At 37.1% G+C, this 13,709-nt stretch overlaps 1 protein-coding gene across 1 annotated transcript in view; it reads right to left on the bottom strand.

The window, feature by feature from the left end:
- Positions 1-6,083: 6,083 nt before the first annotated feature.
- The window catches only part of LOC106882091 (uncharacterized), a 49,658-nt gene continuing 42,032 nt past the window's right edge, over positions 6,084-13,709 (bottom strand). The window contains exons 2-3 of the mRNA XM_014932649.3: positions 8,373-8,483; positions 6,084-7,528 (exon numbers count right to left, since the gene is read on the bottom strand). Coding sequence (XP_014788135.1) covers positions 7,281-7,528; positions 8,373-8,483 — 359 coding nt within the window. The 3' untranslated portion in view covers positions 6,084-7,280. The remainder of the gene's footprint in view (positions 7,529-8,372; positions 8,484-13,709) is intronic.

Raw genomic sequence — 13,709 nt, 5'->3', positions numbered from 1 at the left:
CGAGTCACTAATTGATAATGTAACCAATCACCTAATGCTAGGTGTGTTATTGTTTAGCCCCAGGCTTTTCCTCACCAGGCAGAACTATGATCAAAAGTGTTCCAGCTTTGTTAATCCTGCCTCAGCATAATGTACTCCACTCTATGTTGTCTAATGCCTCTTATATCATACCAGTAGGTGTTAAGGTGAGGTTTCATTGCTATCTCTTACAGGGCAAGCATGCTGGGCTTATTTCTATATATTGTAATTTGGTGTAGTGGCTTTCAGTCATTCCACATCTTACACAAACATATAATATGAGATTCTGTCTCTTGCCAATGAATTTGAAGGACGGAGAGAGGTAAATTGATAATTTTCCAGCTTTGATTCTGTTTTCACACATATAGAATACCTGTTGGCTTATTCTTACATTTTTGATAGGTTAACCATTCAATTTCTTAGACATTAATATTGATTTTCAAATTCATTGTAATGCACAGACAATTTCATCAAACTGTTCCATAACATTGTTCTATATATTTCATCATAACTAATATTATATATATATATATTATAAGAATATTGTTTTGTGTAGTTATAACACTGCTATATATATTTACCATAACAATACTGTTTCATCAGCAATAATGCATTTTATTATAACAATGATATATTTTATTATAAGAATATTGTTTCATATAGATTCTATATAACAATACCATATTTTATTACAAGAATATTATTTTATAAGAATAGTTTATTTTAATATAACAATGCTTATACTTTATCATCACCGTCCTATATTTTATATAATATATATATATATATATATATATATATATATATATACAGAAAAACTACATTTATCTGAATGTATCGCATTTAACTGAAGAATTTAGACATTGAAGTAATAAAATGGTTAATAGAACAAGATATTGAACTAACAACTATTATCAAGAGATTGGACAATCAACTACAAATAAGATATAGTTAATTAGAGGCTAATATACGTAATGTGACAAGCTTCCAAATATTTTGAATAACTAAAAATTACATACAGTTCTATATTTAAGAGATGAGGAATTACGTACATTATTTATATTATTTACATTTGATGGATATATGTAGTGTAGTGGTTAAGAGCGCGGGCTACTAACCCCAAGATTTTGAGTTCGATTCCAGGCAGTGACCTGAATAATGATAATAATAACATCGAAAAATACCTTAGGAACGAGAACCCAGGTTTGAAATTTCCCCAAGACACCTGATGAAGGCTGGAGGGTGTATCAGCTGAAATGTTGTGTTAATAACAAACAAGATGAGGACAAATATCCGTCAAATGTAAATAATGTACATAATTCCTCATCTCTTAAAATATAGAAGTCTATTATCTAATCGGTATGGAGCTGACATTAGACTTCAATGGAGACATATAGAGAAACTCCATCAAAAACTAGCCCACAGGCATATGGTGGAGTGCGGGCTACTAACCCCAAGATTCCGAGTTTGATTCCAAGCAGTGACCTGAATAATAATAATAATACTAATAATAATAACATTGAAAAATACCTTAGGAATGAGAACCCAGGTTTGAAATTTCCCCAAGACACCTGATGAATAAATAAGTTATGAAGGGTAATGGAGTCAACCAGACCCAAATGTTACAGGTAATACTGAGTAAGTGCTGTATACCGACAAGTTTTGCCCCAAAGGTGGTTGTAACATGAATGGGGAATTTAACATGGGTTGTGTATTAGTGTGTGTATATATAAAAAGAATGAGATAAAGAGACCAATGGCATAAATAAATTTATATTTTATGTAGAATGTCTTACAGCTGTTTCAGGGAAAATTCAATGTCTACCATCTCCAATGAAAGGATACATCGAATTTTCCTTGAAAGACATTCTACATAAAATATAAATTTATTTATGCCATTGGTCTCTTTATCTCATTCTTTGTATATATATATATAAGTGTGTGTGTGTATCAATTAATGTAAAAGAAAAAAAACAGGAAATATGCAATTAAAGCTAATGAAATTGATTAAGTAACTCCTGTTCTGTTGTCATTGATTAATTAACATTATATTCTGTATTCTCCTCATGCTTTAGTGTTAGTAGTTTAAGCTCTAACAACTGGTTATTAGTATCACTATGCCAAAGCAATGTCATGACACACACACACACACACAATTTGCTTAGACACTTTCAGCCAAAAATTGTCCCATGTTTAAGTTAATAGCACCACCTGATAGTAGGATCTGTTAAGTCATTTTTAAGTTGATTTTCGTGGTATTAACTCAAGTGTTGTTTCAGATGCCATAAACTGTAATATTCATCCTGAGAAAGCATCTTGTATAGACTTACTAAATATCATAGTATTATATCAGCAGATGATATTTCGTCAGCACCAGCAGATCAGACTCGTATCACCTGATTTCGGTTGGTGCAATTTTCACCTCATCAACAACCATTCACCAAAAGCCAAACAAAATTCTCATCAAATTGAGGCTTTGGTTAAACATTCAGTGATTGGGTGTCTGTCACCATGGTGATGTGAAAATTATGCCAAAGTTCTGCTGGTGTTGATGAAATTTTATCTGCTGGTAAAATCTACTAAAGATATGGTTATGCTGAAGATTAATTCTTTTTAATTAAAGATTCTTCCTGTTTCCGTATTTGTCCTAATGTTTAATTTGGCACAGTAACATTCCTAACACATGTTGGCCTCATTTATAAAAGAACTGATGACAGCTGCATGTTATGTCCATATTTGAACGTAAGCAGCAAAGGATCATGGGAATAAAGCTGCAGCCAACAGCTCTTTCTTCATTAGCTCTCAGACTGGTTAGTAGTTAATTGTTGGCTGCTTTCATTAGTTTATCTCACATGTCTTCACCAACTTATGTTGATATATAATACAGAATTGAATTACATTCCTCTGAAGATCTGGCATTCCAACTTCTATTACGCATTCATTTACATAACAATTATTACATAATGCATGGAAGATTCACAAGTGAAACACATGTAAGGTTACATAACTACACGTAAGATGTTGTAATGAAAATACTTAAACTCTCCCGTTTCAATCTGCACTTATATCCACACACACACACACAGATCAATATTAGTGTTAATACAGGGAAAAGATTATTAACCAGATTTCCATCTTGCCAAACACATCATCAGTCATGACATGTATATATTGTTTCACCACTTCCAGCCAATGGAATGTGGCCATGCTGGGGCACCTCCATTTAAAGCAAAGTCAGCATTAGTAGGATTAAAACTGAGACCATAAGGAGCCCTAACAAAATAATTTAGCACCTCACCACCCTTCCGTATATGTTTTATTATCATTACCCCCCCCACACACACTTTATGTCTGTCTTTGTACTGTCCTCCTTATCATTTGCCCTGATGGCAAATAAATGAAATTATTATAATTATTATTATTATTATTATTATTATTACAAATAATTTATACAATCACATGTTTTCAGTCCTGTGCCCCTAACCCCTTGCACTATACTATGTGCCTTACACATATACACACACTCAGAATGGAAGGGATCTCAAATGATTGTCTGTTGTATGTGGGTTCCAGCTGCAATCAAAAAAGGTGGAGGAAGAGGTGAAAGAAAGAAATGCCCGCCTAGAGTAGAAAATAGTAAAACGAATGACAATGATGACAAGGACAATGACAGTTTCTAACTTGACCAACAAGGACCAACCCCAGTTCATAACTGGTACTTCAGATGACTAAAAAACGTAAAGGTGACAGTAGTGTTTGAAGCCAGACATAGTCTTAATTGAGAAAGAAAACAAACGATGCTGGATCAGAGACATAGCATGCCCGGCAGACAAGGTTTACAAATAAATAACCCTTTCTATCATAGGCACGCAGCTTGGATTTTGTGGGGAGGGGGAAAGTTGATCACATCGACCCCAGTACTCAACTGGTACTTAATTTATCGATCCTAAGTCTCTTAGGATACACATACATACGCTGTACTGATGATGCCTATAGAGGCAGAAACATGCGCCAACAGCTGCTATCTAGACAATCAAACATTTTTCTTAATGACATGTCAATTTTGGAGAATTCTTAATTCCTGATATTATCTCCCTTTTTCATTTCACGTAGGGCCCCCAAGTATCTCCAAGCATTTCTTCTATCTTCTCTGGAGACAGAGATAATTTCAAAAATCAAAAATCAAAAATCAAAAATATATCTTGTATGGAATATAATGTATACCCTTATTTGTCTTTGTTGTTCAAATACATGCCACAAGCCACTCAGAGTTACTTCTCTTAGCTAACTTTTGTTTAATATATTTTGTTGTGTTTGGGCAGAGTCATTCTATTTTAGAGCCTTATAATTTAACACACACACCGGTTCAGTTTCCACTCATTTACTTATTTATTTTTCTGCAAATTTTCATTGTGTCTTGCAACCTTTTCAATAGTCATTTTGGAAAGGTTGCAAAACACAATGAAAATTTTAGGAAAAATAAATAAGTAAATGAGTGGAAACTTTACCGGTGTGTGTGTTAAATTATAAGGCTCTAAAAGAGAATGACTCTCCCCAGATACAACAAAACATGCTTCAACACACGAACTCACATAAAGAATCTTCCAAACCAAATCCCAAAACAAAGTATATATATATATATATATATATATATATATATATATATATATATATATATATATATATTTACACAGACACAAACACACACGTCTGACTGATAGAGATTTCTTGTTCTACCTACAGTGAAGCTGAAGAAGATCCAATAAATTTGAAACCCAGATTTTTTTTTAATGTGACAGTCCCATGAAAGGGAAGAATGCTACTGTTATTTAGCCCTAAAAAACAGTAACATCCTTCCCTTTTATGGGACTGTCACATTAAGTTGACAACATACTATCACTTTATTGTGCTTCTACTGCATAAATCTCTCTGAGATTTACAAATATATTATTTCCAGATTTTTTTGTTTGTTTAACGTCTTTGTTTTACCCAAAGAGTTTTAATTTCAAAAGTGTTTCTGAAGCAAGGCAAGAAATATATAACTACATTCTCAAATTTGTCCAGTCCCGTGTAATACTGTTAATATAAGCACAGGAAAAGTTGTGGTGGTCATATTGGCAAGATTTCAGAAATAAGTAAATACTGATGGCAGTGGCCGTGTCATGACAAAGAAAAGGAGTCCTTTATCAGCCAGGACTCTTTCCTTAGGCAAGGTTCTTCGATGTTCTATTGAATTGATTATCTTCACTGTTCTCATCAGAAGTGAAAACATTGATTTCCAGCAGAGATACAAGGCCACAAATTTGATAAGGAGGGCATGGTAATAATATTGATCCCAGTACGTTACTGGTATTTTGTTTTATGAATCCCAGAAGTATGAAAGGCTAAGTTAACCTTGGTTGAATTTGAACTCAAGCATTTTGTCCCCTGCTCTACTGCTCTAGGTGAAAATATAATTCAAACTGCTGACAGAGAAAATGGGAGAAAATAAAAAGCACCTTTCAACTTCTGTATAAGGTGTCCAGCATGTCAGGGTGACCATTTCAAACACCATTCCTTCAGGGTCGGCCACTTCAAACATTAGTGTCCAGACACATTCTATAGAGAAGGCCATTTTAAATGTCATTGCTCTTGGGATGACCACTTCGAACACAAGTGCTCAGACGCATTTTCCAGGGAGGGCCACTTCATGAATCAGTGCTCTGACTCATTCTCAAAGGATGATCTCAGGGTGGCCATTTTAAATATTACTGTTCAGACACATGTCCTCAGGGGGTGTCATCGTTTTACATGTCAGTCATTAGGACACTGTCTTTTAATGATAATGTCAAGCTTCAATGGCTGGGCATTTTCTCTGGTCATGTCCACTTCAGACACAAATACTCCTAATGTGAAACTCCTAATATGACCATCACAAGACACAATGATCAGGACATTGCACATACATACATTCTTTTATTTGTGTCGGTCATTTGACTGCAGCCATGCTGGAGCACCGCTTTTAGTGGAACAAATCGACTGCAGGACTTATTCTTTGTAAGCTTAATACTTAACGGTTTGGCAAAAGAGACCGATAGTATAAGTATTAAGTTATGGGGATGTGAACACACCAACATCGGTTGTCAGGTGATGGTGGGGAGGACAAACACAAACACACATATATATATACACGACAGACTTCTTTCAGTTTCCATCCACCAAATCCACTCACAGGGCTTTGGTTGGCTCGAGGCTATAATAGAAGACACTTGTCCAAGGTGCCACACAGTGGGACTCAACCCAGAAATATATATATGTGTGTGTGTGTATATGTATAAATATAAGTGTATATATATATATATATATACACACACACACACATATATATATGTATATATATATGTATGTGTGTGTGTATATATATATATATAATGTATATACATTTACAATGCATATGCTATCATACAACATGTGATCGGTACTTTGGAAAAAAAAAAAACAATCAAAATAAATAGAAAGAAAGGGAACAAAATGGATAGAGTTTGTGTTCTAAAAGACATTTCCTGCTAGATTAGTTGTGAGTCTGTGAATAATATGGCAGCTTCTCCTATGGTTTTGTCTAGACGAGAATACTCCTGCGGAATGGACAATAGAAAATAATAAGTAGAATCTGGCATGAAACCGTTATGGAACATCTTGATGATGATGATGATGATTTGGATGATGATGATAATGATGATGGTATCAAAATTGTCTTGGCACAAGGCCAGCAATTTCGAAGAGACGGTGGTTGTTATTTGATACTGATGCTAATAAATTATAATAAATTATAAAATTTTAATTTAAAAAAAATGTTTGTTTTTGTTTTGTTAATGTTTTGCCTTTGTGTATGTTTTTTTTTTTTTTTTACTTCACTGAAACCTGTGCGTGTCAGTATTGATTGTGGCAATGTTAAAAAAACAAAAAAAAACAAAAACAAAAAATGCTTTCTAATTTTTGGCACAAGGCCAGCAAATTTAGGGAGAGAAGGTAAATCGATGAGATAAACACCAGTGCTCAACTGGTGTTTATTTTATCGACCCTCCCAATAGGATGACAGGCAAAGTTGACCTCGGCAGAATTTGAACTCAGAAACACGAAGCCAAAAGGTATACCACAAAGCATTCTGCCTTGTGTGCTAACAATTCTGACAGCTCGTTACCTCATGTAATAATGATAATGATAATAATTTATGAAAAGAAAAGAAAAGGAAAAGGAAAAGAGAGGCGTATGAAGGCTGCGATGTCACTCTGCCGTGACTGATTCATAGGAAGGCAATGGGGTGGCTACATCGGAATACTTGGGAGGTTGCAAGATAACAGCCCTGCCGTCACGGTGAATGTCCACAGTGGTGAGAATAGTGTCCGACGTGGTGGAACGTCCTAGGTCGATTAGGCCGATGTTTGGATGCGGTTCGTAGGCTATTGTGTCGTAGGCTGGAGGAGGATCCATAAACACCGGGCTAATCTGGTCTTGAGAGTGTGTGTAGACCACTGAAAGGAGAAGAAAGGAAAATTGCGGGGCATAAGTGAATCTGATGTGAGGAGGAGCATGGAGTTTATTAACAAACAGGTGTGTGTGTGTAGACAAGAGATGTTTGATTTTATAGGGGATGAAAGGAAACTCAATACATAAAGCAGAGTATATACAGGGTGAACCCAAAGGTAGGTGGACAGTAAATGAATAACATTTATTTTGAGATTACATACTAATACAATTAAATTTTGATAAATGATTATTACATATACAATTAAATTTTATTGTATACAAAAGCACTGAAAATTCTAAAATTTCTCATCCTCCTTTACCAGGCTGGTTTGCATCTCGAAACCTATCCAGCTCTAAATCTGAGGGGTGGGGAGCAGCATTGAGCGAGGTGGCTTTATGCCAGGTAATGCCATGTAATGCCAGAGGGATAAAAACAGGTGTCTTGCAGCAGAGGTGGTACATGGCTAACCAAGTTGGAAAAAGAAGAGAAGATGGTGCAGAGGTATCAGGACATACCCTTAAGTTACAACAAGGGCAATATAAGAAAAATGGTTCAGCCTTCCTCTTTATCTTTCCACCCCAGTACTTCTTTCCACCCCAGTACCCCCTTCCACTTAAGGTTTGCCCTTTCTCTGCTTTTGCATTCTCAACTGGCACCAACCTTCAGCGCAATAAGTCTGATATGGCCATCACTTATCTCCGTAGCTTGGGAAGGTGTGAAAAAAGCGATGAACATGTCCCCTTCAACTCAAGCAAAATTGCTTGAGTAAGAATAAAAATAAAGAAAGAATAAACGAGAGAAAACAATTATTGAATGAAAGAAAGAAAGAAAATTCATTAGATTCATACCAGAACAAGTTTGAAAACAGGCATGTGTGGGTTGTGGAGGCCGCCTCAGATCCCGAGATATAAACAATTTTCCTAGGATCACAACACCGACCAGTATAATGGCACCGCATACTGCAACAACATCAGAAATAAAAATGCAATCATTTAATCAAAGGTTCTTTACACACAAAACAATAATTAATAACAACAACGATGACAATGATAACAATAATAATAATAATAATAATGCCCTGATGCAGTACCAGGCAGTGGCTCTCATGGCTTTGTGTCTTAACTGATCCTTATTTTATTGACCCTAAAAGGATGCTTGCATACACACACACAAATGCACCCATGCATACTCACACACACACACATGCCAACACAAGCATACAGTTCTGTTAAATGCAATTATTAACAGGTGACAAAACTTTATAAACTACAAAAAAGATTTACTTGTATTTTGAGGGAGAAAAAAATTACTAACATGTCAGTGCTTCAATTTTGAAGCACACACACACACACGCAAAGTGTCAGTTCTGAGCAGCTTTATATTGTGAACTTTAATATCACACAGGAAAACAGATGTAGAGGAAGCACCATCATGATGGTAAACAGTTCTTTGAAGAAGATTTCAACATTTCAACACATTTTCACAGGAATTATTTATAGATAATGATTATTATCTCCCAGAAGAACACAAATCCACACATCTGCAGACACACAGACACACGTATATATCTTCTGAAAGAGTTTGGTAGACAGAAGCATCAATACCACCTTTATCCTCCTCCTCCTCCTCCTATCATCATCATCATCATCATCATTTTAATGCCTGCTTTTCCACGTTTCCACGGATCAGGCGAGAGTGTGTTGGGGCAGGGCTTTCCATGGCAGGATACCCTTCCTATCACTTAGACTCCATCAATTTCCAAACGAAGTAGTAATCTCCCCCATTCTATCCAAACATGGTTATGTGGAGAAATGGAAACAAACAACACTGTGTGAATGAGCAGTTTGTTTCTAGTCTGCAAGCACAGGTGAAAACAAAAGAAATATGAATTCCCTCACTTAAACACACACACACACACATATATATATATGTATATGTATCTCTGTGTGTATGTATAAATATATACATCCATATTTTGCATAAAAATCTGTCGGTGGCCAGCTATGAGACTTGAACTCATATCCCTGTGACTACATGTCCAGTGCTTTACCATTAAGTTAAACTGGCCCAATGACAAATTCTTCTGCAAATTTAGGATATATAAATCTAGCTTTATAAGATGCTATTGTATGTTAAATTCAACTTTATATATGTGCAGGAGTGGCTGTGTGGTAAGTAGCTTGCTTACCAACCACATAGTTCTGGGTTCAGTCCCACTGCATGGCACCTTGGGCAAGTGTCTTCTATTATAACCTTGGGCTGACCAAAGCCTTGTGAGTGGATTTGGCAGACGGAAACTGAAAGAAGCCCGTCGTATATAGATATGTGTGTGTGTGTGTTTGTGTGTCTGTGTTTGTCCTCCCCACCATCGCTTGACAACCGATGTTGGTGTGTTCATGTCCACATAACTTAGTGGTTCAGCAAAAGTGACCGATAGAATAAGTATAAAGGCTTACAAAGGATAAGTCATGGGGTCAATTTGCTCAACTAAAGGCGGAGCTCCAGCATGGCTGCAGTCAAATGACTGTAGCAAATAAAGGTATATATATATATATATATATATATATATATATATATATACACACACACACACGCATATATATGTATTTATGTATATTTATGTATATATATATATGTATATTTGTATGTGTGTATGCAGCAGTCAGTGAACTTGTTTCTGTTTCTTTGAATCAGATCCACTTGCAAGGCTTTGCTTGGCCCAGCGATAAAGCAGAAGACACTTGCACAAAGTGGCGAAACATGTGGTTGGGAAGCAAACACAGCCATCATGTTTATATTGTGTGTGTTGTGTTGTGTGTGTGTGTGTGTGTGTGTCTGTGTGTGAGAATATATCATCATGATCTTCAATCATCTTCAGATGCCCACCTTCCATACTGGCACACACACACACACACCTCTTAGCTCTGAATGAAAACTGTGACCTTGATCAAAGAGATATGCTGTGCTATTTCAACTGGTGAAGTGTCTTCCAGGTGCCAGTAGCTGGAGATGGTCGGCAGCTGATTGCCACTTCTGTCACAGGAGTTCAATTGGTAGAGAAAAAAAAAAGGAGCAGCTGGAAAATATTCATAGTTTCACAAGTGAGCAGTTTCCTTGCACGTATAGTGCTGCTTATGTGTATATATGTGTAAAGATGTATATATATATATATGTATGTGTGTATGTATGTATGTGTATATATGTATATATACTCTTTTACTTGTTTCAGTCATTTGACTGCAGCCATGCTGGAGCACCGCCTTTAGTCGAGCAAATCGACCCGAGGACTTACTCTTTGTAAGCCTAGTACTTATTCTATCGGTTTCTTTTGCCGAACGAGGGATCCTACAGTTTGAGTATTTAGTATATAAGAATATTCCCCTGAGGTATTTTCCCCTCATCATCATCATCATCATCATCGTTTAACGTTCGTTTTCCATGCTGGCATGGGTTGGACGATTTGACAGAGGACTGGCGAACCAGATGGCTGCACCAGGCTCCAATCTGATCTGGCAGAGTTTCTACAACTGGATGCCCTTCCTAACGCCAACCACTCCGAGAGTGTAGTGGGTGATTTTTACATGCCACCAGCACAGGCACCAGTCAGGTGGGCCTGGCATCGATCGAGTTTGGATAGTGCTTTTTACGGGAGCCAGCCAGGGCTCATCTATATTATTACCAAATGATAACAGAAATGATGTTTTGAGAGGGAATATAACCATTGGTGATAGTGGTGTGGGGTGGATGTTGTTGTTGTTGATTAGCTCCTGGCTGAGCAGATCTCTGACCAAAAGCATTCCAGTCTTTATAAGGGTATCCAGGATTACATCATCAGACATACCCTTCCTGTTTTTAAGATGGTAAGGTGTGATTTGGAGGGAGATTGGGTTGCTATTTTTAGCAGGTCAAGTAACTGCAAAGAGACTCTTTTGTTGGCTCTGTCTGATGGTGCCGATGATGGTGGTGTGTAGTGAAAGATGGTGTGTGTGGGGTGGTGGAGTGTAAAGCAAGGCGGCGGCAGTGGTGGTGGTGGTGTAATAGTAGCAATTTAGTGATAGTGGTGATGTGGTAGTTGTATGGTGATGGTGGTAGCGATGGTAGTGGTGTTACATGTGATGGTGTTGGTGTTGCAGTAGTGCCAGTGGTGTTGGTGTGGTGAAGACAGAAGAATCAACAAAAGCCGGCTGGCCTCAACACAGCTGGCTTCCACCAAATTACAACAGAATCACTTAAGATTTTAGTTAAAACAACAAGAAATAACAATGCTGACATTGTTTAAAAAGCTGACCAAGTAAGGAGGCTATTGTCGAAGGAGGGTAGACAGCAGTGTTCCTTCTTTCTAGGGGAGATATTAAGGGAGATTAAAGAAGGGTCACAAACAATGCCACCTGCTGTCTGTTGTTTCTAAATTAAAAGACAAAGAGTAGTCTTCAGGCAGGAAGTTCTTCAAACCCCTACTCTTCCCCCTAACTCCTGTGTGTGCATGTGTGTATGTATATACATGCACACACACACACACACACACACACACATAAGCGTTGATGAAAGGTATGGTAAATACACATGTATACATATATGTTGTGTGTGGTTAACATATAAACATCCGTTTATATTATATATAGAAATATATACATATTTAAGTGTGTGTGTGTGTGTGTGTGTGTGCATGTTCTTTTGTGCGTACATGCACAAAAACGTATAGAAAATTAGCATGTGATAAAAGGTGCCTGTTTAAGCCACAGAAGATCTTTGGAAGATTAGATACTAAACAGGAACTACAATCAGTAGACGAAAGGGGTACAAAAATAACTCAAGTGCCTTAAAAAAAGCATAAATACATAGTTCAGAAAGTCTGTTATAATCCAAGGAGATTAAGATTTTCAAACGAAGTTTCACAATTTCAAAGTAAAATTTACTACGATTGTTTTTGTTTCATGTTTTTCACAGTCTCAGAACTGACCAAGGGATTTAGAAGTATTGATATAGTGGTATTGTCAGATTTAGCTAAAATACACACAAACATCTAAAATTCATAAATTCTTGGATTAACCCTTTTGTTATCAACCCAGCTGAAACCAGCTCTGGCTCTGAGTACAAATGTCTTGTTTTCATAAGTTTTGCTTTAAAATCTTCCACCAAACCTTAGTTACAATTTATGTTCCTAAAACTAGCTGAATGATAACTAAGTTATTTTACTAAATTCTTTGTTATATTTAAAAGTAATTGAAAGAAACACAAAGCATCTCAAAATAAATATGGTAACGAAGGGGTTAACAGACAGCTTCCTCTTCCAGTTTTATGCATATAGGTACAGGAGTGGCTGTGTGGGAAGTAGTTTGCTTTCCAACCACCAGATTCTGGGTTCAGTCATTCTGTGTGGCACCTTGGACAAGTGTCTTCTGCTGTAGCCCTCGGTCAACCAAAGCCTTGTATCCGTGTACTGACAGTGCAGACAGTTGTCATTCAAGCATTGTATTTATTTCCAATTTCCTGCGTAAAACATGCCTGGTCATGGGGAAATATTACCTTGCTAGGAAACTGGAGAGGGTTGGCAACAAGATGGGTATCTGGTCATAGAAAATCTGCCTTAACAAATTCCATCTGACTCATGCAAGCATGGAAAAGTGGATGCTGAAATAACAATGATGATGATGATGATCATCATCATTGCTTTCCATGCTGGCATGGGTTGGATGGTTTGACTGAGGGCTGGCAAGCCAGGAGGCTGCACCACGCTCCGATCTGATCTGGCAAAGTTTCAACAGCTGGATGCCCTTCCTAACGCCAACCACTCTGAGAGTGTGGTGGGTGCTTTTTAGGTGCCATCGGCACAGGAGCCAATCAGGTGGCCCTGGTATCGACCATGCTTAAATGGTGCTTTTTTTTCATGCCACTGGCACAGGAGCCAGTCAGGCATCATGATGATGATGATGATGATGGCCATGATGATGATGACGACGACGATGATGATGACGGTGGTGATGATAAAGAAAAGTCTTTTCTGTACATAAAGCATTGCTGTTTGACTGACGTTCGTCACTTATTTGCCGCAAATGCTGAATGAAATAATCTGTTTTGTGTATAAAACCACAGAAGATAGAACATGGTTTGGCTGTGAAGAGATTATTTGGGTGGATGTCCCCAGCCAGCAAGATCACATGATCAGCTTCAATGGACAATGGACA

Source organism: Octopus bimaculoides, chromosome 10 (assembly GCF_046866305.1).
Source record: "Octopus bimaculoides isolate indiv1 chromosome 10, ASM4686630v1, whole genome shotgun sequence".
NCBI classification, from domain to species: Eukaryota; Metazoa; Mollusca; class Cephalopoda; order Octopoda; family Octopodidae; genus Octopus; species Octopus bimaculoides.
The sequence above is the reverse complement of the archived record's forward strand: the minus strand, read 5'-3'. Positions and strand labels throughout refer to the sequence as shown.